Below are 27,469 nucleotides of genomic sequence, written 5' to 3'. Positions count from 1 at the left end.
ATTCTCCTTACTCTTTTCTCTAGAGAGTTTGGTGGTACTTTTGTAAACCCTTGAGCTTGCTTTTACTTTCCTGTTGTTTATATATGGTGCTGTTTCAGTTACGTAAACATCTACACATGGAGAACAAATTTGCTTCTAGCAGAGAGGATGTAAAATAATTGCAGAATTGGTCAGCAGTTTTCTGCTTTTACTTCCTGATAAACCAAGTTCATGAAGGAAAAAATCTACTTTCAAATATTCAATTGACTGTGACAATCATGAGAGGCAAATACACCCTTCCCCAGAGAGAAGAAGCGAGCTTATTTTGGGGCAAAAACTGAAAGTGCAATCAGGGAACAGCTCCGTGGAAGAGGCTCACTTGTTAGATGCAACTGAAAGGGGGCAGGGGCATCCCACGCACTGCAGACGTCCGTCAAGTGACAAGTTCCCAACAAAGCCATCCTTGCACCTGTCGCAGTGTTCACCTTCTGTGTTGTGCTGGCAATTCTGCACAGAGAATAAATGAGAGTCATTTAACACATGCAGCAGGTTTTTGTCACTGGGGCCTTCCTGAGCAGTCTGTGGATCTGCAGTTCACCCAGATCATCGACCTACAAAATGTCAAGCAACAGATGTTTGCCCTTCTCTTATGCCAACAAGAAAAAAAGAGGAAATGTCAACTCTTTAAAACACACAGGGAGAAGTTTTAATCTAAGGGTGCAATCCTGAACATGCTTAGGCAGAAACAAGTTCTAGAACCATCCGCGTTCTGTCTATATAAGCACATGACTGCACTCTACATTAACTGATCAGCAATGCAGAAGGAAACCATATTTCAAAAACACTGAGAAGCCCCAGCCACCCATCCAATTTTTAAGTGAACAAAACGCAGTGGGAAGTGTCCATCTTGCCCAGTTGGATTATGATCACCTCCCACCAAAAGAGGGACTCTAGCAACAAATATGTCCGGACATATCCTCCATCCCTTTCTAATTGCGACTCAAAATAATAAGCAAAGAGGTAAGGATTGCTGGTTCAAGATAACAGCTGAAACACTATCCCTGCCATCTCAGAGCCTGTAAACAAATCTATATTTGATAATACAATAAAATAAATACTGAGAAGGAAACTTTTAGGCAGGCAGAGCTAGAAAAACATGCTGTTTACTTACAATGCATATTCCAGATCCTGGAAGGCACTGATCTGAATGACCGTTGCAAGTACATGGAACGCATTTTCCTAGGAAGAGACCCTTGGTGTCTCTGTAATAGCCTGGAGCACATTCCTAATTGCACAGAAGGAGATAAAATGTGCTATACCTTTATCAGAGGGCAAATGCTTTGTGCCACAGATTTGGAGCACCTCCAGCCCACACAGAATCCTCTTGAGCTCAATTTGTCCAGCTCCCTTTTCCCAGCCCACTCTGAGCTTAAACATTTACTTCTGATCCAGCTAGAACCCTCCAGGAAGCCCACACAAAGGAAGACAAGGACTCTCTCTCTCACTGTGGTTCCACAACAAGTAAGTATTCAGTGGCAAGCTGCCTCTGAAGCTGGAAATCTGTATACTTGGACTTCTCCCCATAAACAGCACGACCCCTTCTTATACAGGTATTATGAAACACACAGGATCCATTAATCCAATCCGGAGGAGCACATTTTCCCTACCTGGCAGGAATCTCCCCTATAATTGGCCGGGCACATGCAGAGCTCCACATTACTGGCTTGGAGGCCTCCACCAGTCTCTGTTGCTCTCTCCAGGGTCACCCGGTGCAGCGACACGGACGAGGAGATCTGGGAGAAGAAAGCCCGGATCTGCAGCTGCTCCAGCTTGGCCAGGACCATCATGAGCTCTTCCCTGGAAACAGGGTTGTGTGTCTCGGTGTGCCGGAAGTTGTCCTACGACAGAGAACACAACTGCAATGTAACACGAGCAGGACTGTGGCTCGCTCCGCCAAGGGGGTTTTCCACTGAGCTCTCAGACTACAGCGCATGCACTCCATAGGCCCTGAAACGGCCACAGAGCAGCCAAAATAGAAATAGTCTTTTTGCCCTACAGTAATGTACTGTTCTGTTTCGAAACCTGTAAGCTATTAATTTTTATTGCTTTTTAGGGAAGGCCAAAAAGCACATCCAGACAATTAGCTCGAAACATGCCTCTATCAGAACTGCAATCTTGAAGAACAAAGTTCTCCTTTCAAAGGCTGCCAATCTCAGCTCTCTCACTGACACTCAAGCTACACAAAATGCAAACAGACAGTTTCTACACCGATCCACACATACCGACAGTTGCACGTCTTCCAGAGTTCAGAAATGCAGGAGGTGGAGGCACAAACCTCCCTGCTCCAGAAATCCTGATCAAAATGGATGATCAGCTGGGCAGCCGTGGGGAGTGGGCTGGGCTCCCAAGGCCACCCAGAGGGCAGTGGAGGGTCAGTGCAGGTTGCCCATTGTTGTTTTAATGTATTTTGTATTCGATGTTGTAAGCCGCCCCGAGGCCTTGGCAAGGGGCGGCATAGAAATGTTTAAATAAATAAATAAATACATACATACATACATACATACATAAATAAATAAAATATTCAGCACTGCTGAGGGCTGGAGAAGGCAGGTCCTCCCAGGCTGAGCACTATGTAGAGCCACAACAGAGCCTGGATATAAATCAGAAGAAGCGGGGTGCCTCATATACCATCTGTGATGAGACTGGTGAGCTTCGACAGATACCTGTGTCACCTGCACAGCTATGCTCAATAATTGTCTTAACTGCAATGGCTTCATTAGCAGGAGGAAGATTTTAATTTTCCCCTCAATGGCAAACTTATTTCATGCTGAGCGGTGGACAAATGTGTTATTGCTAAAACAGGAGCACTTGCTTGAGGGAAAACACCTGGACGGTATGTAAGATTGAGCACCTTCAGACTTGCTGAGCGAGGGAGTAGCTGACTGGAAAGTTCCAGTCGCCCTACTGTGGAGAAGTTCATCCAATTCTTTTTATGTGGCGATTATGTGGGCATTGCCAGGCGCTAAGTAAGCATATTAGCCACGCTCAGAGGCACACCGAGAGCAAGATTTCTGCTCGGTTCAGGACAATATGTAGTTACTCAATTCTTCATGGTTGGGCTAAAGATATGGGCACATGCCAATCATTCAAATGATCAAGTTTGTTGATTATTCAAAGTTCCACACTGCATGGTAAGAACATCAATACAGGTGTATTAAACAGCCTTCAAAAACCACCATTCAGCTAGGTCCTTGCTATGGATTTCCAAATTACTAATCCATAAAGCACTTTTCTTACTTGTTCCCTAAACCACACCTAAAAATAGGTCTGAAACAGCTTTTCCAAAAAGGATATTGTTTTCCCAAGGTTTCAAGATACTTGCAGGTTGTAATATGAACACAGTTCTAGGTTCAAATAGAACATATTGGAAAATAGTCACTGCTGTCGTTCTACAGATTGCAGCAAGCAAAACTAATTTTTAATAGGACTCAATTTCCTTGCATGCTGTTATGAGTCTGAACTGACCTCCAACAGTTGCAGCTGCCCTTCATAGATTTCACCAGGAATGGGGTAGGTACCTTCACGAAACATAATGCTCATTTGGTTTCCCTGGGAAAGAACGAATGTCACATTAGTTGTAGAACAAAAACTCTGTTTGACTAAGTGCTATGTAGCAGAAGGCAGAAAGAAAACCTGAAATGCACCTTGAGGATAACATCGGGCCGGGATTCCTTGGGTATGAACACGTCTCCTCTTTGCGTGTCTGAGTGCAGCTCGTAACGCAAGTACCCACCATAGGAAGAAACCTGCAGTTGGAGGAAATGTATTACACAACTAGAATTTTTAAAAAATAAAAACATCTCCACCAGACAAAAAATCAAGACAGCAAGCCAAAATTAAATTCAGCTCAAAATGTTTTGCAAATGTGCTTATCTGGGGCATTGTACATGCTGTGGTTTAAAAATGGCATTTTATACTTTTAAGATTTGGGCATGTTTTAATGAAATGAAGGTAACCTTACTGGCATGGTTAAACATGTTAAAGGGAGATTTCAATTCCATAAGGAAATGAAACATAGCCAGGCAGATGGTTTGCACATATCATATATCTCTCTAAAACTAAGAAAGGAAATTATCTTAGGGATTAATCCTATGGATCATAAACACTGTGTGAGAATGACTCAGATGGCCAGATCCAACCTCATACTTTGGAATTGGAACTCTGATTTTTCTTCCCCGTTCCTTGCAAATGGCATGGAAAGACCTATGCCAGGCGTTCCCCAGGGTCATGAAAGTGCCTAAGACAGGGGCAGAAGGCAGAGTTTGAGGGGAAAGAGCAGGCGGCTGGAGTGGCCAGGACATGAGCTGTCCTGGAGCCACTCCAGCTTCCTTCCCTCCTACTCTGAAATGCCGTCACGAGGTGGCTGTTTGTCCATCTAGAGAAAATGCAGAGTAAGAGAAGTGGGCAGAAGAAGATTGCTTCGGACACGCTTCCCTCTCTGCACTGGGTGTGAGCATCTGAGTCTGCGGCAGTGCTTTTTTTGTAACAAAAAAGGTGCCGGAACTCATGAAATTATTTACCTTTCACATGCAGTCAATCACTGTACACACACCCACACACGTCAGTTGTATAATGAAACATAACAGTCGCCACCCGCAGTAAGCACTCAGCGTGCGACCGCACAACCAACCACAAGCCGAGAAGCGCCATCACAACCAGCGCGGATGAAGTATGCATGCATCGGATTCGACACACAAGCAGCCCACATGAACCATTTTAATGATTTTGCCGCCGACCTGCTACGCTCGACAGGGTGATTCAAATCCACGTGGACCAAGCATCAAATTTTCCAAAGTTACTTTTAAAACTTGGAAAATCTGTCGAAAAAAGGTGCCAGAACTCTGTTCCGGTGCGTTCTATGACAAAAAAAGCACTGGTCTGTGGGATTGTGCCCACTAAATCACAACCCCGTTCTTCAAAAATGGACGTTTTGATCTGACCTATGTCAAGTCCTCCTTCTAGTAAAGTGCTGCTTCCTAATGGATACAAAAAAGACTCGGCTGCAGCTCTGGAAACTGGACAACAACAGCCAGGGGACAAAGCAGTATTTGCTTTCTTGGCAATTTTTGTGGTGGAAGTTTCTGTAATGGAAAGCTGATCTGGTAAATGCATTCCCAATATACCTTAAACCTCCAATGTGAATTCTGTGAAAATAGGTTAATTAATCAATTCCCCTAACTTTGTATGAGTGCACTCTGCTCCAAATTTTGAAAAATATAAGAAGACTTCTTGATTAATATTCAATGCAGGCTGAAAACTCTTGCATCTAAAATTCAGTGAAATTATGCTTAACTTCAAAAATGTTTTGAAACATGGGACTTTACAGCTAAGAATTAAAATGCTTAAAATTAAAACCCCTGAGATTTAAAAAATTGTGGAGATATTTCGTATCACCATCTTGGTAATACCATATGGAAACAGGGAATTTAGCCTCCTCAGATTGGTTGGAAGTTTTAGCATCATGTGACACAAATGGAAGGGAAAAAGCAGCCAAAATGAAGGGTCCCTGGGAGGATGGCATGGCAAGCCACAGGTTAATAAAATCACGAAAGAACGGGGACAATTTGTGGGAACAACACTATCTCCAGCTTGCTTATTATTTCCACTTTCTGCTAGCAACGTATGATTACCTTTCTGCAGGTAGTTAAGATGAATGTCGACACTCTGGGTTGCTCAGAGGTTAAAAAATCCAGAGTTAACTGAGTAAAAATACTGAATTAATCAATCCTCTGGGTGTTCTGGTTCACCAGTAACACTGAGAGCCGGTGTGGTGTCGTGGTTAAGAGCATAGGACTGGGACTCAGAGGATCTGGGTTCTAGTCCCTGCTCAGCCATGGAGCCAACTGGGTGACTTTGGGCCAGTCACAGACTCTCAGCCCAACCTACCTCACAGGGTTGTTGTTGTGGGGATAAGATGGAGGAGGAGATGTACGCTGCCTTAAGCCCTTTGTAGGAAAAAGGCAGGATATAAATCACCATATAAATAAACAAACAAACTTATGTACAGGATGATGTTCGATGTTTAATCGAAAGTTGAAGTGACAAGCATATTGGAGGAAAAACACTTGATCGCTCCTCTTTGTCCCCTGCAGCCACTGTTGCAGAACCCATGGATTGTTGTGACACGTGAATAGTTTCTCTAGTAGTTTCATTGGCCTTTTAACATCAGGCCAGTGTGATAATTTGAAAAAAAATGACAATATATTCTAAAAGGCCCCAGAGGATAATGCAAGTCGCCAGGGTCATGGTCACTTACCTGGTCTCCAAGGTAGGGTCTGGGAGCATGCCAGTAAAGTTCCTGGAAGTCCCCAGCAAAATTCCGGAGGTCAGCATGGATGCTCTCTTCCTCCAGGCTGACCGAGGTGGGGACTTCCTGGCGGTCTCCACTCAACAAAGTCCACCCACTCATGTCAATAAACTAGGAGACAGGGAAGAAATATCTCTGAAATGCTCCAGATTAGCAAATAACAGAATGTACATGTGAGGTTAAAGTTTTTCAGCCAATTGGCCTAAAATCATGACCCAGCAGTTTATTTCTCTGTCAACCCTAACACTGTGCCCCGCATTTATGTGAAATATACCTTTATTGATGCGTCATAGATGGTGTTTGAAAAGTATTTCTCCTGAGCAGATGTTTAAGTATTATTGTTGTTTTCACTTCTGTATCACCCAGAATGTTCACAAAATGAGGTACAGTAATAAAAATGTATACAATAAAAACAGAGATACAATAAAATGCAATGTAAAATTTCAGAACACGGAATTTAAAACAGTTTAAACAAATAAAACAATTTCTGTAAGAACTAGACCTGTTAAAACAGCCGATACATTTCATTGCATGCCATTAAATGCCTGAGATTATAAGGCACTTTTAACCTGACACTGAAAAAATGACAATGTTAGCTTCGGGGAGGCCTCTGTGGGAAGGCATTCCAAAACCGGGGACCCACCACTGAGAAGGACCTCTGTGCTCACTCCTTCCAAATTTATGTTTCTGGAAACTGTCTCACTCTTTTTCAGATAGCCTAGAAGCTTGCTACCTTGAGGTTTTGCACTGTTAACCTTCTTGCTCTAAACATGATGGTTTTTATTCCTTTTTAATTCATACTTATGAGTTAAATCTGAAATACTAGCTCCTGAACCTAAAAGAATCTGGGAAAATAAATGTCCCGTTTTCTTCTTAGATTGGGCCATTCTCCAATTCAGAATTCTGTAATTTTCTATGGAACATACGCTTGGCCTGAGACCCAGCAGGCCATCCACTGCCAGTTGCTGGGACGGCAACCATATTAGAAGGTGTTGCTTTTGCGTCCTGCTGTTGGGCTTCGTGGAAATTTCTCCTTTGGCACAACTTGAAAAGGGATGCTGAACTGAGCAAATGTCTGGTCTGATGCAGCAGAGCTCTTCCTATGGCTGGTAACAAGTTCTGCTTATCCCAATCACCGTAAACACCTTCCGACATAAGTCAGCTGATAATGCTCCGTTCAATACTGAATATGGCAGTAGGTTTGGAACAGCGGCTCTTTGCTGAGCACTATTTTTTTCTTTCTTTGGTTAAATACCCATTGGGGTTTAGACAGGGAATTGCAGATATTCAAACGGTAAAGTCAGGCTATCATCCTGCTACCTCCTTCAAGATGAAATCTAAACTATCTGTTACAGCTTTCATTTGACCCGAGAGCCTCAGCCCACTCATTCACCTGTACGCGGTACTTCTCTGCACTGTGACAGCGGTCCGTTGCCCCGAAGCAAAAGCACTTGGTGCAGCCTTTTGGATTGCTGGCATCCAGAGAGAAAGTCCCCAGGTGGCACTGGTCACACTTTGGACCTTCCACATTTTCCTGTTCAGAGAGAGAGAAGGATGTGTTCACCCAACTGTTCACTTGCTTTCTGAGCAAAAGAGGGGATTCTTTGGGTGCTCGACCCAAAAAGCCCAAGATGGCAATTCATGAGTCACCACAGGCACATTAGGCAAAACCTGTACTCTGCTGCAGCGTGTGGTTACCAGGAAGCTCAGCCATTCAAGGTTTTATACGTATTTTAACATGCGCTGTTCCAGAAAAACTGCATAGGCAAGGGACCGGTAACAAGCACAAGCAATCATGCTACATCAACTGAAACATTTTGCTTGCTCTTTAAGAGCTCTATTGCCCTGGAGTGCTTTACAGCTCACATAATACTGGTTTGCAAGGCTTTCACATGTGATATCTATCATCTGCTGCTAAAGTAAAAGCAAAACCTGTGTTTACAGAGTGATACATTATCCCATGTTTAAAAAAAAAGATTGCAGACACATTTGTCCAGTGTTGCCTCGAGTGTATTTGGGGATGGATGTGTCTATTTGCAAGCGAGCCCTGCAGACTTGCCTTGGCTACAAGGAACTGTCTTGGGCATTTATTTATTTTCTTTATATTTTATTATAAACCAAACCAAACCAAGCCTCGGTTCAAGGCGAAATTGCGTTCTGTGGCCAAACATGTGTTTCAGTAACATGCTTGTTCCTAGCTGCCTTCAAGCACCCACTGCTTCAACAGACTTGTGCTGGTCGGGACCAGTTCTTCAACACCAGCCTGTAAGACTTACTAGATGGAACGCGCCATTATGTGTACAGAGAACACTTAAGTGGTGATATCATGAATACTGAAAGCACTGAACGCCCCTCTATAATGCTTGAGCACGGGCTTTGCAAGAATCTTATCCAGCAGCCCAGTGCAGACAGGTGGCAGGCAGGTGGGAAGGCGCGACCCAGGGTGACAGACTAACCTTACAGTGACATTGCCCTGTGACTGGATCACACACACTTTCTTTTGTCCCCGCCAGGTGGCAGTCACATCTCCTGCAATTTGGGTACCCGTAGTAACCTGGGGCACAGAGGTCACACTGACGTCCTACTATGTTTGGCTTGCATCTGAAAGAGACAAGTTTCATATTTGTTTGCTACTTTCCTTCTGGCTTCTAACTCATGCTGAACAGCTGATTCCAAGTCCTGCATTTACAGGGCTTTCCATCCCCTGCCCTGTGCCCTCCTAGGCACCCATAAAGCAACAGTAATTGTGATATCTCCAGACAGACCACATGAATGCAGCTTTTGACTCTCAAGAATAAGAAACAGCATAAAAACAAGGATGGAAGGAAAATTCATTCAACTAGAACTTTAGCACAAGCCAACTTAAATCTACGGTTACTGAACTAACAACTGGGATGCAATTATCCTTTGCGTTCCACATCTCTTTGAATTTTGCAATGCAATTCTTTGATAAAAATGTATTAAAGAGTATATACAAAGAATATTTAAATACAAATGGCATGTATTAGTGCTTGTAAAAATGTGCCTGTTAGGGAAAATTGTACACAGAATGTGTTCCCAATTTTGTGTACACAGTTTTTTTGGTGCAACCTTAAAAAAGCATTCACAAGATGAAGCAGTTAATGGGTCAAAACAAATTGCTGCTTGAAACATGTGAATAGTCAAAAGACAGAGTCATCTACTACTAGTACGCATATGAAACGCTAAGAACTGCTGTACAGGATGAGGTTAAGGATCCTTCTAATTTGGTATTTGGTTTCTAATACAGGCCAAAATATGTTTCTGGAAAGCTCATGAGCAGAGCATGAAAGTAATGGGTGGTCTTCTGAGTGGCAGCTCCTTAATTTTCAAATGATTTCCCCACGGAACCCCACCTGGTGCCAAGTTAAAAACTATCCTCTTCTCCCAGGCATTTATTGGCAGTTAAGATACCTAATGGCATGACGGAGCACTTATGTCAGCTGCTATAGCTCAGCCTGTACTGGAACTGTTTCAGAGTCCAGTCTCTGGTTCAACTGCATGTATGCCTCCATATTGGAGTCTTGCGTGCATCCAATGCACACAGAGTGAGCACCGTAGTAGTACCATCTGCCACTGCTAACCTTCAGGTCAGTCATTTTATCTAGACAGCAATTAAGTGCCAGGGAGAGGGAGGGAAGGAGCTTCAGGCACCAACAGGAATCAGCCTTAGCCACTGGCTCCAGCCTCTCCCCACCCTGACCCACAGCACACTCCCTTCCTGCCTCTCCAAGGCCCAGCTGCATCCTCAGAGAAGCAACCAGGGAAAATCTTTCCATACTGGCTTCAAGGAGCAGAGCCAGGGCCCAGCTCCAAGGTCAGAGGGCCTCTGAGTTGAAACTCCAAATAATCCTATGGCCCTCCAGACAATGCCAGAAAGACACAAGAGAATCCCTTTGACCATCAATTGTGTGGATTTTTTTTAATATTGCGTACAAATAAATTTATGTGGTTTTGTGCTATTTCTATGCTTTTTAAAATTGTCTTTGCGGTTGGGTTTTTTTTATGAATTAATGTGAACTGCCTGGGGAACTTTGGCTATTGAGCAGCACAGAAATGAAATTAAGGAGGAAGAGGACAACAATTCCCATCTCTGTTACTTGGGAGACAGAATGCTCCCGAAGATGGATGGTTCATTTAGCTAGTGTAACTATTAACATCCTTACAAGAACAATACAAAATGAAAGCAGAACATATGGAATATGAATATTCTTCTAAAACACCTGCCAAACACATTATACTACACTTATATTTATGATGACATAATGCAAAATTTCATGAAGATTCAGAATGAGGACTGTTGCTTTTCAACCCTTCAGTATTTCTTTTCTTTATATTTTCTTATCCAAATCAGCCAGATGCTCCCATGTATTACTGGAGTTCTGAGAGAAACACACAAACAGCTTGGCTAAGGTAATGAATATTCAGCCAGCAAAGGGGGGGTTTTTTGCTTCACACAGAAATGAAAAAGAAAACGAATCCTGCAGCCAGTCAAGGCAAGTGGCTGCTGAAAACACACTCAGGGTTCAAGGGACAATCCTGAATGCAGAGATGACTCTAAGCTTTTCAGACTAACAGGTCAAAGGAACAATTACATAGATCAATGAAACTATCTTTCCAAAATGAAATACCTGCAGTACACTCAAGCTTCTGACCAGTAAAGGCCCCAGGAAAATCAGAGCGTAACTCCGAGAGGAACACAGAGGATTATACATTCAATGCACAACCGCCAGCACTGTGTGTGGGAGGCAAAAAGCCACAGTGGAGTGGTACAACCGCAGACGGCTTTACAAGCACAATGCCCTTTAGAAACCGGGCAAAGGGGAAAATAGGGTCTTGCTCAGTTTACATTCTTGACCAGTGCTGGCCAAAGCTTTCGGGTGCTTTCAACTTCAGTACGTACTGAGGGGGGGAAAGTGTCGGAATGGGCTTCACTGAGGCACGGTCTCGCGGGACGGCACCCCGGCCCTGCGGCTTATGACGCGTGGCGGTCCTGCCCATCACTACCCACCTGCACTGGCCGCTCTCTACATTACAGCCTGGCTCCGTCTGATCCTGGATTCCAGGGCTGGAGCAGTTGCAGTCCTCACAGCCTACCAGCGGGTGGCAGCCAAACGTCTGGGGCTCACAGACGGTGCACTCTGGCTGAACGGTGTGCGGTGGACAGATGCACTGCCCCGTCACTTCGTCACACAGGCGGGGCCCACAGTCGCAAGCTGCAAGTGCAAGTGGGAAGAAACCTACAATGCTGAGCGCGCGCACGGCGTAAGCAGCACAGAACACCACTAGATTCTGGAGAGCATGTGACTCTTCAGGTGCTTCCGATTGTGGATCAAGAACTGGTTAACACACCGACCACAACAGATCCAACCTGCCCACCCCACACCCTTTCCATAATAAAAAGAACTTGGTAGTAACGACTATAGAAGTCTGTTAAATGACTGTGCGTGTGTTCCTCAGCCAGTACGTTTAAGGAACAAATAAAGCTGAGGAAACAGCAGGTGTCGTATGAAAGGCTGCCCTGGCGAGAAAAGGGCTTGCTAATGGTTAGAAGCATTTGCTCCTCTGCTCTGCACAAAAGAATGAGCTTGGAGACATTGATTTCTCCTTGCATAGACCTAGACTGACCACTGGCTGCCAATCTCGTCATGGCTCCTATTCCAAACTTCAGAATGCTCAGACACACCATGCATAAAATGGGCAGCTGGGTAATTGCAGCTCGCATTGTAGCGTTATTCTTCAAAGCAAGAATTTTCCAATTTACTCCCATGCATGAAGCTGGGAAGCCTTTCAGAAATTATACAGAATTTGCTTGGTGTGTGAGCTGGATGTTAACTGCAGCCAATTCCCACTCCTACACCCTTCGTGCAAATTCCACATTGTTTTTTCAGTGCAATTTCTCATAATTGCAACTGAAACACAAGCACCAGTATTCTGCCTCCAATCTTCTTGTATAATATACTTGCTGATGAGTCAGTCTCAGAATCTGTCCTGGATGACATGGTACGACACAAAAACCAATCCGGAATGGCACAGTTTCCTTCCCATCCCTACGGAGACTCACGTCTGCAATTGGGAAAACCCCAGTAGCCAGTGGCGCAGCGGGAACATGCTCGCCCGATGACATTCGACTTGCACGTGCACTGCCCACCAAACGCTTCGCACTGACTTCGAACGGCACCCGCCTCGTGGCAGTGGCAAGGTTGGGCCCCGTTGTTGTAAAAAAGAGAGATGGAGGCGGCAGAGTCCTGGCAGAACCTGGATGAAGTTGCAGGGCTGCAGAGAGGAGGAGACATTTTTGCACTGGGTCTCGCAGGGGTACATTGCTTACATACTTTATTGTTTAATTAAAATGTGTAGCTAGTCCAATTCTGCAGCTCCTTTCTGCAAACATGATGGCTATAAGCAGATGAAGATGACAAATGAGACTCAGAGGACACCACACTGCTATGGTTCGCCCTGATTACATGCCTGTCATCAGGTTGTGTATTTGTGCAGCAAAGCTGTGTGTGTGTGTGGACTCAAAAAATGAGAAAAGGAATGAGAAATTAAAGGAAGCGACCACCAGGAAGCAAATAACACTTTGTAAGGCTCCATAAAGGATGCAGCACTGAGCTCATTAGAGGAGCAGGTTCAAACCAACTCTGGGAATTGGTGCTAAGGCTCGGCTAGATAAAATTCCAGATGATGCAACAGGCTGTCCAGAGCACAAGAGGCAAGCAATTTGTGCTTGTACAGTGAAGCCAGTTTTGCATCTTACTTGATATAGAAGCCATTGAGGCCGCAACTGCTGATGAAATCATACGATTTGTCCATCAGTTCCTCTGAAAGGTAGCTGGAGCCGTAACTGCTCTCTGGAACCACAAGGATATAGTCCTATAAGCAGACAAACAAGTTGAAATGGTAAATAACTAAATGATTTATTCAGTTATTCTGTTTTGCTTTTATAAGCCTCAGTTAATAAACCCTCCCCATGCAGGAATATAGTAGCAGTTGGAGTATTAGATTGGCTCAAGTTCCCATTCTGCCATGAAGCTCCTGGGGACTCATTGCCCCTGCCACTGGAACTCAGCCTCATCTGCCTCACAGGATTTTTGTGGGAATACCATAGAGAAGAGAAGGAACATGCATGCCGCCTTGGAGGAAAATACGGGATAGACATAAATTTATCAAGCAAATAAACTTGCCACTGCTGCAAGCAGAGAAACAGGTGCTTTTCCCCTCCGTTACTCAGATAACAACGCACGGGACAAGAGCACTCCATATGACTGCCTAATTATATAGATGCTTCAGTCCCTGGACAAAGGGGAACAGACCGGCCAAATCGGACATCTGTGTGAAACACCCAGATAAGACAAGATGGCGAAAGGAAGGGGACATGGCCGCTCCACCATCTTGCAAAGCACAGTGCCAGCTCAGGGAGCACATGAATCAAGCCCCAAGTCAGTTGCCTTCCCCTCTGCAAAACAATTCTAACTTTTTGCACACAACTGAGGGCTGGGTAGTGGCTTACATGATGTAAGAAAGTAAGGAAAGGCTGGTTATCTACATGAATGGGGTTCAGTCTGACAAGGTTTGCATTCTGCCTTACAGGAAAAGTCACTGTAAAAGTTGGGAAGAACATACTGTAGCTTCTCATATTAGTTATCACAGTCAACTCCTGCACATAAGGACGAGAGCATTTTTAAGGAAGGAACATACAAGCCAAAGGTGTCGGTCCTTTGGCACACGGATGATCACACTCAGGTCATTATCTGCCACATCCAGGACAGTCTGGTTCTCTGAAACCACAAGACTTCGGCAGCCATATCCATGTGGGCAGAAAGTGGCATTAGCTTGTCCTGAAAATCCAGAAAGTATGTGTCACCGAGACAATTTAAGTTTCTCTTGTTCTGTTTTTGTATCTTTCTTTGTATTCCCTTTTGATTGGCATCATTTCACACACACTCACACATATATTCTACATAAAATTTAAGAAAAAATAGAGCCACCTACTTCAAGACAACACATACGTTGGGGTTCCAGTCTATAAAAAGCTATGTCACAAGAAATGTTTGGCTTTTAAGATGCAATGCAACACGTTCTGTGTTTCTTGTGCTGCTATCAGTGACGGTTGATTCTTCTGAGTCCGGCTGGTTAAAAGCTACTTACCGGCCCTCCGTCATGAGCCCCACCCTAAACCTGGAAGCCACTCACCCTGCCAAATCCGTCCACCATTGATCAACACTTCCACGGGGAAAGTTGGGTAACTGGGCTGGTAGCAGTGCAAAATGAAGGCATAGAGTCCCAGACTTTGGACGCGGCCACGAAACACAATGGCAGTCTACAACAAAGCAAAAGGGAAATGTCATTGTTTGGCTTACAATAATTGCGCCATAGATTTCTAATTCTCAGCATCCCTTTGGCTCCTGATGAATGTGAGGTCCCTATCCCAGCGCCTACAAACAAGCAGATTTCATCAGTTGCTGTTAGCATCTACTTTCCTCAGATGAAGAAAAGGCCACTGCCCCAGTTACTAATGCTGCCAGCTGTTGCTGCTATATTCCCACTCTGATTATGACTATTTTATTATGTATTGTATTTCTACACAGCCTGTATCTGAAGCTCTCTCTCCTGCTCACCTCCAAAACCCCTGCTTTTTTGGTGCCAACATACCCCGGGGAGCTCACTGGAAAAAGGAGCCCCGCAACAGCTGGCTGCTTGGCTTACCCCCACCCCCATGTTTCTCTGCCCACGCTCCAGTGAGAAGGACTCCAGAGTGTGCAGCCCCTTCAAGGAGCCACTGGGCCCACACATGATCGCCGCCCCCTGCGCTGGTAAGAGAATGTGCAATGAAAACTCATGCTTAATGCTACTTGCCTGAATGAGAAAGATGGGCTGTTTGGGTGCCTTCCCTGCAAACCATCGGACCTAAGCAGGGCCGTCTTAACAGCATTATGGGCCCTGGCAAAGCAGTGTACTGGGGCCCCTATGACAACTCCAACTACTGCTAATTTTGGACGTTCCCCAATTTTCCAAGGGTAACATACACAGATTAGTACGGGGCCCACAGGCAAGTGCCCATCAGGCCCATGCCTTAAGATGGCCCTGGACCTACGAGCCCTTATGTTCCTCACTTGAAGGAGGGAGATTCTGGCTTTCATGGCTGCATACTGAAAATCATGCAGATGAGAAAGATGTCTGCTGAACTGCAGACCAGAGTCCAAGGGGTGGTGTGGGTTTTCTGCCTTTTTTTTCACGCCCTATCTTCTCAGATGAAAGTGTCTCCTCAGAATGGGTGGGCATCACTATCTACCAATGCTTTTGAGGGCATCGGATGGCTATCTTCTGTCTCCTGCTGGTTGCCAGTGATGGCTTTTCTACAAACCATGTCCGCCTACCTGCTATTTCTCTATTTTAGTGGGACCCCCCACTCAAGTTTCAGTGGATGCTCTTTTAAGGACGAGAAAACCTCAGAGAGCCAACTTGGAAAGCATGGTGGCGATTTCCACAGAGAACTATGCAAAAAACGAAACTTACTTACAAGCTCTAAAACAAACATAAAAACTGCAGCTAGAATATGAATGCCTTCATTATGCTCCTGGGTGCCCACATGCCCACAATTGCTTTGACATTTCAAGGACAGTAATCTTTACTCTCCCAAGGTAATTTCTAGCATTTTTAAAAAAAAATTCTGACATTGCTATTTATTGTACCTACCTGGGGAGCCTGCAGCAGGATGAGCTCTGCAGAGGAGTCCAGCAAGGTAGGGGGATGAATTGGAGGTACAGGTGGAGAAGCCACTGGGGGGATACTAAAGGCATGAATCAGAGGGAAGTCTGGTGCAACTGGTAGGAACTGCCCCTCCTCCAGGACAACTGACTGTGAAATCTTCTGGTACCTTGATGGGACACAGGAGCTACTGTGGAAAAGAAAGCGTCAACAGGTGTGCAACCCAGCAAAAAACTAGCACCCCACTGGAACAGAAGAAGGATCAGAAAACTAAGAATGCCAGTAAGGCAAGCACGTCATATGGGAGGTTATAGGATGACTTTATAACCAGTGGGCAGACTGCCCCACGCTTTGACCTGGTTCTAATGCAAACTAAGTCCTCCTATCTGTGAAGAAGCCCTTCTATTCAGACAAAATGAAGTGCTCAATATAAACCAAAACCATTCATTGGGAAGTGAGGCCTGCCACTTGTGCCCTTGGATTCAGGGGAACTGGCTGAATGGAAAGGACACTGGTGAACCGGCTTGCCTACAGAGGCAGTACAAGGCCTTGTAAAACACAACCAAACCAAACCCCACAAGCCAGGATCATTTCCAGCCCATCTCCAATATTCCATTCGGGAGAGAGTGGGCAGAGTATGAGGTGGCTTCTCCAGCTCCCAGGATTGCTGGATGATGCAGGTTATCTCAATCTATTCCAATCTGGATGGAACGCATGTTAGTGATGTCAGGATCTGAAGCCAGGATCCAGTGCCCCCACCCCACCCCCACCCCCGTGACAAGCAGCATGATTCATCCTGCAAGTGCCTGCAGGACCAGGAACACACCTGTAAGCCCTTGCAAGGATCTGGGAGCTCCAGAAGACTCCAGGTAGGCTGCCTTATGCTGCTCAACTTGGTCACAGCAATGTGGCCTTTGTCATGACTGCTTTGTGGGCATGAATCTGCCTCCACACCTGCAGGTTCATGAAAAGGGACTTCAGGTGAGAGGGATCCTGCCAGAGCCAGCTGCGGTTACAGTCCGGCCTACAGTTTTGGGTGTACTCCTGCATGGCCTTAAATGGCTTTAACTCTTCTAGCTACTTCCATTATTGAGTCTTATATAAATGAAATGAAGCAAGATAAACTGGATGCCAAGGTCTCAGCAGTGGCCAGGAATCTCTTTGTGTGGCCGAAGCTATTGAGCCAACTGCACCTGTTCCTAAAGATATTTAGTCCGGCCACAGTCAGGCATACACCTGCTTCCCTTGTTGCTACACCTTGACTGGCTGCAGCTCTGTTTCCAGGCGGAATTCAGAACTGGGATCTCTGAAATGCTACACGGCCTGGGACTAGGCTGCTGCCCTCTCTCCTTCTCCGACAAGCCTGCCCAGATCTTCCGAGGAAGCCCGTCTCTCACGGCCGCCTCCTTCAAGGCACATGCGGTGCTTGATGCATGAGAGGGGCTTCTTACGGGACATGTTGTGGAACTCCCTGCTGAGAGAGGCTTGGCTCGCTTCCTCTCTGCCATGCATCTGCTGGCTGGCAAAGAGCTATTTATTCAAGCAGGGCTCTGGCACGGATGCAGACGCACCACTGACTCTGGTTTTCCATTCTGTTTCAATGCATCTGCTTTTATTATTCTTTTAGCCAAGCTTTATTTGGTGTTGTAAGCTATCTTGAGTGCCATTTTTATGGTAGAAAGGCAGGGCACGAATCAAATGAGCATATTCCAAGAGCAGATCATGGAACATGATTTTGCCCGTGTGTTTGGGCACACACGCTTGTGTATGTGCTTTACCAATTTGTGAATTAGTTGAGAAATCTAGGCACCCACAGCTACCCTGTTAGTAAGTGTACACATTCTCAAGCACTCTTTAAATAGGCTTGCAAGACGTTATCTCCGAGTGCAATGAGGCATCGTACAACTACCTTTGCTTTCCTGCCTTTCCCAAGGGGTAGGTATGTTGTTCTGTTGCTGCAACAACAACAACAAGGTCTTGCGACACCGTGAAGACCAACGCATTAACTCCAGCATCAGGCCAAGCTCTTCACTGCGCATCGAATGAGGCAGAAACTACCCACAAAGAAACATGCCCAAATAAACGCATTGGTTTTAAAAGAGCTGGAAGACCCTTCACTGTTTCTCAATGAAGGGTCTTCCAGCTCAGCGCTGTCCTTCCCTTGTTCTCCTCCTCTACATTATCACCTTTAGCATCTCAACATGGAGATTCTAAGCAGCTCCAAACTCAGTTCTGCTTCTTTTGCTTATATTGCTCTGCAATGCACCATATATGGCTGGTGGTGCGAATTAAATTAAAAGGATGCCCTGCATCTGCCCACCAAGCTAAAGGCAGGAGGTATCACCCACCACAATGTTCTCTGGCATTCATACTGGGGCAGCTTTGCCTTAAATAACAATTTGGAAAACCTTGAAGCTGTTTGCAGAGTTCAGCAAAAGGTTTGGGAATCCCTGACCTTGCAGCTAAAGATGGACAGTTTGGATTTCTCTTAAATCTCTTCATTTTTCCAGACCTAAGTCTGGTTTGTCCAGAAATCTGAAAATTGATCTAGACTTCAGTTCATCCAGAACTCTGTCTAATATGTGACAGTCGGAGTGGCATTATGGCTGGAGTGTTGGACTGGGGACCTGGGAGATCCAGGTGCTAGTCCTCCCTCAGCTATAAAAGTCAATGAGTGACGTGAGGTCAATCACCCTTAGCCTAACCTACTTCACAGAGTCATTGAGATACAAAAAACAGAGGGGAACTATGTAAGACATCATGCATTCCTCACAAGAGCAAAAAAGGCAGGATATAAGTGTAATGCAATGCAATGCAATGATATACACCGCTGCAAGCATGTCTCCTAATGCACTGCATTTTAATTGATTATTCCTTAAGATATGCACTTTGCATGCTTTCTTATTGGCAAGTATTATTGCAAAATACAGAAAAGTGTGAAATTTTGAGGAATAACTGATTTCTGCTTCCCACAGTGGTCCAAAAATTTCATATTAGTTCATTCACCCAGGTAAACGCAAACTGAACAGATCTCTCCTCTTCTCCTAGTTGCAGGATTGACAAAACCAAGAATATACAGGCCTGGTTAGCTTCCTGACTGGGAGTCCAGTATTTTCATGTTATCTGATTTTATGCATAATAAACTATTATTTAAAAGCCATCCAAACTAATACTTAGCTGTAGAATCCTCGCAACAACCAGCTCCAGAGAGGCACAGAGCCCATATGTGTGATGCACCAAGAGCACAAAGAAGAACTGGCTTTATTTTATATAATAAACAAGTATTTAAACACCATTACCTATTTGGTGAGAATGTTCCATGGGTGCTGATACAATGGACCTTTGGCTCCACAAACTCCCAAGTGAATTGTTCATATGGGACCAAGTAGACCTTGTACTGAAAGTTGTGAGAAAGGAAAAGTGGAGCAGAGGAGGGAGAGAGAGAAAATCAGTGGTGTTTTAATCCCTGGTTTAAAAAGACATCTAAAGAGTCAGCGAAGAAATAGTTCTGTTGGACCACTTAAAATTCTCATGCTTGCTGTTTATGAATAAAACACCTGAAGCAAAGCTACAGGAAAGGCTGCAGTGGCTACGCCTATGATTAGACAAGATGCATTCGATCTTGTCATTTCCCCCCGTGACACAGGCATGAATGGCAGTCTAGCCTGGGCCCTGTCACACTGCCCAGTCAAGCAGATCATGCATATAGGCAGTCAATATAATATATTATATATTAGTATAATATAAGTTAACACTTATCAGCCTGCTGCAGTGTTTTTTGCTTGGGCTTCTTCAGTCCCTCTATCAGACAAGAGAATGCAGCTTTGTCACTCAAGGCAATAATTCCATAATTTCACTGGAATTGTGCAGCCAGATTGCATGTTTTTTATTAAATCAGCATCCATTTATTTCCCAGAAACCAGATTCACATATTTCTGGAATATGAGACTAAAGAGAACAAGCTGGAATGGACAGCAGAGGAAGGAAATAGACTCTTTTCTAGGTAAGCAGGGAATGGAAAGATGGGGACAACAGAAGACAGATCCTTAAGACTTTTTCAGCTTCTCCTCCAGCATACAAACCATTCTTCGGGTTGACTGTTCCTGGAGAGCAAAGCCTTTTATTATCATTGGGTTTAGACTGAAAATTCAGAAACCTCTACCAAAGCTTGTCCAAATTCAGTCCCACAGCTCTTCACCATCAACACCCTAAAATACCCACCCTAGCATTTTCAGGTTTGCTGCAGATCTTTGCCACAGGTAAGCATGCTCCGCTTGCAAGGGTAGCCTTACCAAGAAGAAATGCGCCCAATCAGCAGTGAATTTAATTGTCGCCTCTGTGCTCAGTTCAAAAGCTGCCAAGCGATTTAGTGAATCTAAAACTGCACCACGGCAAAGGAAACTGTAAGACAAAAGAGATGGTCAAGCTCAGACATGGTCTTATGCTGCCAAATGCGGCTGTTCCTTGAAGATTTCAATAAAGAGTTCCTGGCATACTTCTGAATACCGGAAGGGGGATGCTTCCTACAGATATCCCAGGCTATCATTTCCTATCACTAAGGCCACTGTCTTAATGGAGGCTTTTAAAAAATGGAGGTCACAGACAATGTAATCAATCTGCTATTTATATACGTGCTGTCTGGTTTGTTTATACAGGGCATCAGGATGCCTGAACTACTTTCCTCTCAAGCTGGGCCCTGTTTCGAGGGTGTGGACTTTTGGACTGGATTTCTGGTACAGTGATACTCTAAATGGCACACAGCTTTTGCCAAACTGCGATACATGCTAGTGTACTTCTGACCATTAGACTGCAAAGGCACGAAGTGGATACTCAGTGATGAAACAGAACAACCAACTATCAACCCACTGTCTCTCCAACCCTACCAAGTGATTCTGTAGGGAATGTGTCCTGCCCATGGTGGTACTGCAGCTTCTGTATCACTTGGTTCATCTCTCTCTGGCACAAGCCTCAAAAGCAAGTGGTAAATCCAGAAGGCCAATGGTCATTCCCACCCTTCCTTTGGACTTTTTCTTTTCCAGCAGAAATTGTAAGTTGGTACTTACAATTTCTGTAAGTAAATTAGCATGTCATGAGCAGAGCCGGCTGGAGCCATGAGTCAGATTAGATGGCCCAAGAGACCCCTTCTGACTCGTTCAGTTTCTATGTTTCTATGTATTGTTGATCAGATATTTGTTTTGACCAAGTTATAAGCACGAATGTTGTACATGATACATATTCTCAACTCATGATACATATTCTCAACTCAATACTGCAGATTCTGAGAATTGCTCCAATAATATTAACAGTAGTTGGAAGTAGCAAAAGATCTGTCTTAGCAAACTATGTAATGGGAGTGCATCTTCCTCAAGTAGGTCCACATTCTCCCATCTTTCCTATCTGTGAACATACCTGTACTTGCAGGTGTACAAAGTAAGAGTGCCTTGATGAACGACATGCTGTGGTGACCTCACTTCCACGCCGATTGTTTGTGGAGTATTCTCATTGGCATATTCCACCAGCAGCGCATACCTTCCTGATTGGGGTACACCAACCCACATCTGCACTTCCACCTGCGTCCAAGGAAAAGCAGAGTTAAGGAGTAAAGCAAACTTGGTTACATCTCAGGAGGTTCTGCTCCGAATCTCTGCTTTGCAATATACGCTGCATGACACTTTATATGGGCGACTTCTTGACATAACATTTTCATTTGAAGAAGCAAATGTTCTGGGAAAATTATGGTGCAGAAGGACACATTGGAACATGGAACCAAACCTGAAAAGTGTGTGTATCTTTTCTAGTTAAAAAAACAACAGGCAGAAGCAAGATGCAAGCTAATTATCTAGCTCAGCAAACTGTTCTAATTACAACTCCAATATATAGATTTTTGTGTAAATAACTCCATGTAAATAAAAGCTTTTCTGTGGGAAAAAATAGTTATTGTTGGTATCAATCCCTTAATACAAACTTATGTGTATTTACTTGGAAGTAAAGTCCCACTCTGTTCAGCAGGACTTCCTCCATAGTAAGTGTACTTAGGCAAACTGTCAAACTCTATTTCTTAGACCTCAAACTAGAAGACAGCAAAACTTGTGAATTCTCAATTTACTTGTTTACTGATCAAGAAGGTCAGCCTTAGAGGCAGGTGTGTGCAGGCTACAGTTGTGAGGCTGAACCAAAGACACTGCTTCCTGTATAAGATGGACCCAGCAAGATCAAGGCAAATTCGAGGCAGTCAGCTCAGGATCTTGCTTCCCAGTGACCAAGCAGATGCCTCTAGGACAGTGGGCAGCTCTCCAGATGCTCTCCACTTCAACTCCAAAAGGACCCTGCAAGCATAGCCCGTGTTGGAAGGTGAAGGATGCTGGAAGCTGAAGTCCAAAACTTCCAGAGATTTATTTCCTGTCCGCTCCTGCCCTACAAAGCTGACGAGCACTATCCGGGGGATTCGAGGAGCACTTGGAGGATGCTGACTCCACTATCCGGGGGATTCGAGGAGCACTTGGAGGATGCTGACTCCACTATCCGGGGGATTCGAGCTGGGAAGGGCATTCCAAGTTGAACCACTTACATCACTGCCACTGCAAACCACCAAGTCAGGGGATGTAGGGGAGACCTTCCCCCTCACGCAGGGTCTTGGTAAGCTGTTGTCCACCTTGCACAAAGCGTCTTCCCCTGACCCAAAAGGGTACTGTTCCACAGGCACAAACTTATACAGCAGGCAACTAGAAAGAACAGGAAAGAACATTTTTCTGTATCAAGGTATCTGCTAGAATAAACTATTGAATATTCTTAGAAAGCCACATCCCCACAGGGGTAATCTCTTGGAGGCCAGTAGCAGGTATGGCCAAATCCAGAGCTGGATGGAGTCACCCCCTCTTCTCTTCCTCTTGCCCTCCCACTTTTTTCTTCCTTCTCCTTGCCCACTGGGCCACTAGGGACAAGCCAGATTGCTCTTGCCAGAGGTCTGACTGCTTAAAGAAGACTTTGGAAATTAGGCCGAAGAGCACTAATTGCTCCCTTCTAATCTGGAGGGAAAGTAGCAAAATGCATTGTGCTTTCTGAAGTTAGTTTGGGGCAGGAGCAAAAACTTGCAAGTAACAGTGACAAAAGGACACTGTGGCCACGTTACCTTTCCCCGAAGGCTCATAGCTACTTTGGAAATGCTAAGTCTTCATACGTCACACAGAAGACACAGAAATACTTAAACATTTAGGTTTCAATCTTGGACACAGTTAGGCTTCCTGAATCTCAGTAGCAAGTCTGCAGCCACCACTTTTACCATTTCTATATCATAAATGCTCACAGTCCAAAGAAAGGCTCTGGAAAGCTATTCCGTAGGGTATCCTATATTACTCTAAATGTCCCGGCATTTGGTCTTGCCCATCACAACCATGAACTCCTGCTCAAAACCATAGAATCCTCTTTGAAAGGCAGCCATAAATGCCTTAACAATGCCCCGTGGAAACCAGTATGTTGTACCACTCTAAGTGAAGGATCCACGACCTGCCTCTTTTGCGAGATGGAGAGGGGAAGAGAGGGTACAACATACTGGTTTCAACATACCTGTGAGAGGGGAAGGGCCCGTTCACAGAAGGACCCTCTGCCTGATTTCGAGAGATCCCTCTTCCTTGCTACACACACCGCAGCTCATTCCAGCCACAGTCCCTGATTATATTCCCGGCGGCTGGAGGAACTGCCATGGGAAGAAGGGGTAGGGAAGTCTAATGAAGCGGGATCCAGTCGTACAGAGGTAAGCTTTACTGCTTGAGCCCAAATGCAATCCAAGCTAAATCTGGGAGCATGAAGAGAACAGCAAGCTTACTTTTGACCTGTTTGTTCCGGAGCTGGACTATAAGTACAAGGATCCGAGACTTTCATCTGCAGTATTGGAGCCTCATAGTAGGAACTGGGCAGCAGGACCAGGTAATCCTGGAAGGAAGGGTTTGAGTATTAGACTTCGCGGTTCGGCTTGCCTCTGTCCCAGGGAAAAAGGGATGAATGGTCTTACCAGCAGTACGTTCTCGGCTTCAATGACCAGAGACCACACCTGAGGGCTCAGCACGAATGGCTCGCCAAAGCTGTTCTGAGGAACAGTGACAAAGGTTGGCTCTTTGGCAGGTGCAAATACAATCTGCTTCATTTGCTCAGTACCTGTAATTAGGAAAAGAAAAATGGGTATTGAAGTCGGCTTCGAAAGGTGTACAAGATTTCTGAGGAGGAGCTGAGAATGAGCTGCCCCAGCTACAAAATGGGGGGCCAGTCACTCTGTGATTCTCTGTAGTTCCGTCATGCCAACTGAAAGGGGCCGCGTGTGAGCGGTGAGCAGCTTCCTCATGTCCCACATGCGTCCATCTTGCGTTGGCCCCATTCCCACTCTGACATCAACAGGATGCCATCAGCAAATTATAGTGCCAACTTTCAATTTTATTCATTTTAAAATAATAGTGTCTGGATGCCTTTCAAAGTAGAATTTCTATGTCTAAGTGGTTCTGATAGTTCTGCAAAAGCTAACAAAAGGATGAAGACTCCCTGAAACACAAGATGTTTTGAATGAATCTGGTTTCTGTAGTCTATACTCTTGTAATCTCTAAACTGGATTGCTGCCGTAGACTCTACATGCGGCTGCCTCTGAAGATGGTTCAGAAGCTGGTGCAGAATGTGGTGGCCAAATTAATAACCGGAACTCACATTTTTGAATAACTAAGACCAGTTCTGGCCTGCTTTTAATGGCTGCCTGTATGCTTCTGGTCCCAATTCAAGGTGGTTTTAACCTATAAAGGCTGATGTGGCTTAGGACCACAATACTTAACCGAGCGCCACTCCCAACCAAACCCACCCAGACCCTATGCTCAACCTCTGGGACCTTCCACCAAGTGCTAATTCCAAGGGAGGTGTGGAGGGTGGCAACCAGGGGGAGGGCTTTCTCGGTGGTGGCCCCTCATCTATGGAATAACATTCCCACTGCAACCCAGTTAGTGCAGCATCTGTCATCTTTTCAGCATCAGATTACGGTGGCTCTCTTTTCGAAGGTTTTTAAAGACTTAGCCACCCAGGGGCTGTGGGCGTGAGGGGGGGGGGATCACTCGGCATTTCACAGAGTCACTCATTCTTTGCTGTTGTTAGTATTGTTATGGTCTGTTTCTGGGGTTGGGGTTTGTTCTTAGCTGCTTTAAACTTTTATTTTATGAGATTTTATTGTATTTTTATCATCTGTTTTTATGAACTGTGTAAAACACCCAGAGAGTTTGGTTGTTGTAAGGTGGGGTGCTAGAAATAAATAAATAATAAGCACGAGTACAGTCAACAATGAAAACATGTTCGAGAAAATTTTAGGGAAGGTCAAGTGAGGCAGATGGGAGAAGCAAGTGACTACATTTACAGTCTCTTGCGATGTTTTTGTAAGCTACCCTGTGAGGGTAGACACCCTAAAGGGATTCAGCAAACAAACAGACATATAACACACATGTGAATCACTCAAGGCCTAGTCTCTTACAGAAATGGTTATTACTAAAATAAGTGGCCAACTATGAGATGGACTGTCTCCATAAGGGAAGCCACAGCGTGGAATTTAGAAGAGCTGAGCAGGGCTGTCCTGGGTAGGCGTTCTGGGGGGCACTCAGTCATATGGTCACCATGTCAGAGACAACGCAGGACAACAACAAAGGTGGCCTTTACTACATTAAACCCAGAGCCAATTTACTAGTCCACTGTTAATAGCCACTAGCCTGGTCATTTTTTGGTAAGGACCACACCCAAGTGATACGGCAAGCAGGATTCACAGCTGTTCGTTCCAGCTCCACACGCACCTTTTTCTTGCTTTACACTTAGATGTATGTAGGCAGACAACTAAAACTGCATTTGGCTTCAAACCTGATGGATTTTTTTTTCATGGGGTGAATGACTGAAGTCATTCTGACAAGGCATTTTAAGCTAGTTGAAGCCTTGCTGGGCTACCCAAGGGGAGCACTTCACTGTGAGCAGATGGCTGCGAGCAATTTTAGGCAACTGACTGGGCAGCTGCAGGAGTTGAGTAGCCACAACAATCTGAGCCCCTGAATAAAAGGCCTCATGATTCACTGTTTAAACAGTGAATTTTAGAACTGTTCCTATGAAAGTCTGCATAAAAGAAGCACTACCCACTTAAAAACCGTGAAGGTGCATTTTCCAAAAGCCTCAAGAGCTTCTCTTCTGGATCCATAACACTGGAAATGTGCACCCCTGAAGACAGCAATTATACTGCCAAAAACTAAAACAAATTCTATTAACAAAAAGGATGCTTCTTCTTTCAGGAAAACTTCCTGTTGTCCCAGCGTAATATTTCAAGGCTAGGACTCAACTAGGATTTGTAGTTTGTTCTGTTGCCAGCATGAATCGAGAACTTAAAGTGGGCTTAGGAAGTGCAGCAGTTATCACATTCTATACTAAATACAACACTGGGCAACATTCACATGTTCCACATTTGCAAAGAGCTAAATTACATCCCACTCATACAAGCTGTGAAGGAAGGAAGGGGAATCTTCCCTGACTCCTCCTGAGATCAAAGCATGGAATTAAAACAATAATTTTCTTGTCTTTCAAGCATACAACTGCATTGGATACTATTATCTAAATATATATATACTCAGCCCTTCAAAATGCAATTCTTTATTAGCAATATTTTTCCGTGTTTATACCAAACTGAAACAAAGCAACTCTCTTATCTTCTGGTCAACAGTCTCAAAAGTGTTGTCAAAGCTGTAATTTAAGGATTATTATTACTAATCCAATCCATACCCTTCAACACAAAAGTAAAGAATTATTCCTGTTTTCTATACAATAAAATTTCCTGAAATGAATAGGAATGAACTGCTGGTGACCATAAGTTGCTTGATTTGCAGGCAAATCTTTAATTTAAAAGAATAGCAACAATTACTCTGAATTAGTGCAAGGGTATGAAGACAAGAGGTATCGTATTCATTTGACAATCCCAGCAAAACTGGGATGCTTTTCCTGCACAATCTTATCCATGTTGACCAAGACAACCCACTGATTTCAAGGAGGGCGACTTCTAGTAAGCATGCACAGGACTGCTGCCTCGGAAAACATCTGTCTGATAAAAAGTACAGAGCAGGACTTCTAGAAACTGCAGGACAAAATGCAGTATGGAGTCTTCAAGGAACAGCGCTGCCAACTGGGGGAAAATCTGGGCTCCTTACCTTTTCTTCGTGGCTGAGAAGCTGTGATCTTGCCATACACAGTGCCACCCCCTGAATTAATATATCTCAGAATGATGTGGAAGAGATAGAGCTCTCCTTCTCTCACATGCACTGTGACTTTGACCTTGTTCTGCAGAAAGGCAAAAAGCAAACAGGGCACATATCACTGCGAGGGAGGCTCCAAGCACCTTGCCTCCCT

At 44.6% G+C, this 27,469-nt stretch overlaps 1 protein-coding gene across 4 annotated transcripts in view; it reads right to left on the bottom strand.

The window, feature by feature from the left end:
- Window positions 1–27,469, bottom strand: part of LAMA5 (laminin subunit alpha 5) — a 194,416-nt gene that overhangs the window by 41,514 nt on the left and 125,433 nt on the right. For 3 of the 4 annotated variants that reach the window (XM_044455407.1, XM_044455408.1, XM_044455410.1), the window contains 21 exons: window positions 27,271–27,400; window positions 24,084–24,226; window positions 23,898–24,004; window positions 22,644–22,797; window positions 21,485–21,645; window positions 20,368–20,476; window positions 19,375–19,472; window positions 16,064–16,265; window positions 14,561–14,687; window positions 14,066–14,205; window positions 13,125–13,240; window positions 12,429–12,640; window positions 11,376–11,580; window positions 8,803–8,947; window positions 7,740–7,880; window positions 6,296–6,457; window positions 3,684–3,785; window positions 3,505–3,588; window positions 1,647–1,877; window positions 1,151–1,264; window positions 359–486 (listed from right to left, as the gene is read on the bottom strand). In XM_044455407.1, the coding sequence (XP_044311342.1) occupies window positions 359–486; window positions 1,151–1,264; window positions 1,647–1,877; window positions 3,505–3,588; window positions 3,684–3,785; window positions 6,296–6,457; window positions 7,740–7,880; window positions 8,803–8,947; window positions 11,376–11,580; window positions 12,429–12,640; window positions 13,125–13,240; window positions 14,066–14,205; window positions 14,561–14,687; window positions 16,064–16,265; window positions 19,375–19,472; window positions 20,368–20,476; window positions 21,485–21,645; window positions 22,644–22,797; window positions 23,898–24,004; window positions 24,084–24,226; window positions 27,271–27,400 (3,011 nt within the window). The remainder of the gene's footprint in view (window positions 1–358; window positions 487–1,150; window positions 1,265–1,646; window positions 1,878–3,504; window positions 3,589–3,683; window positions 3,786–6,295; window positions 6,458–7,739; window positions 7,881–8,802; window positions 8,948–11,375; window positions 11,581–12,428; window positions 12,641–13,124; window positions 13,241–14,065; window positions 14,206–14,560; window positions 14,688–16,063; window positions 16,266–19,374; window positions 19,473–20,367; window positions 20,477–21,484; window positions 21,646–22,643; window positions 22,798–23,897; window positions 24,005–24,083; window positions 24,227–27,270; window positions 27,401–27,469) is intronic. The other variant, XM_044455409.1, reaches the window with a different exon arrangement.

This window comes from Varanus komodoensis, unplaced genomic scaffold (assembly GCF_004798865.1).
Source record: "Varanus komodoensis strain SLA01 unplaced genomic scaffold, ASM479886v1 scaffold8, whole genome shotgun sequence".
In the NCBI taxonomy this organism is placed as follows: Eukaryota; Metazoa; Chordata; class Lepidosauria; order Squamata; family Varanidae; genus Varanus; species Varanus komodoensis.
This window is presented reverse-complemented; position numbering and strand designations above follow the sequence as displayed.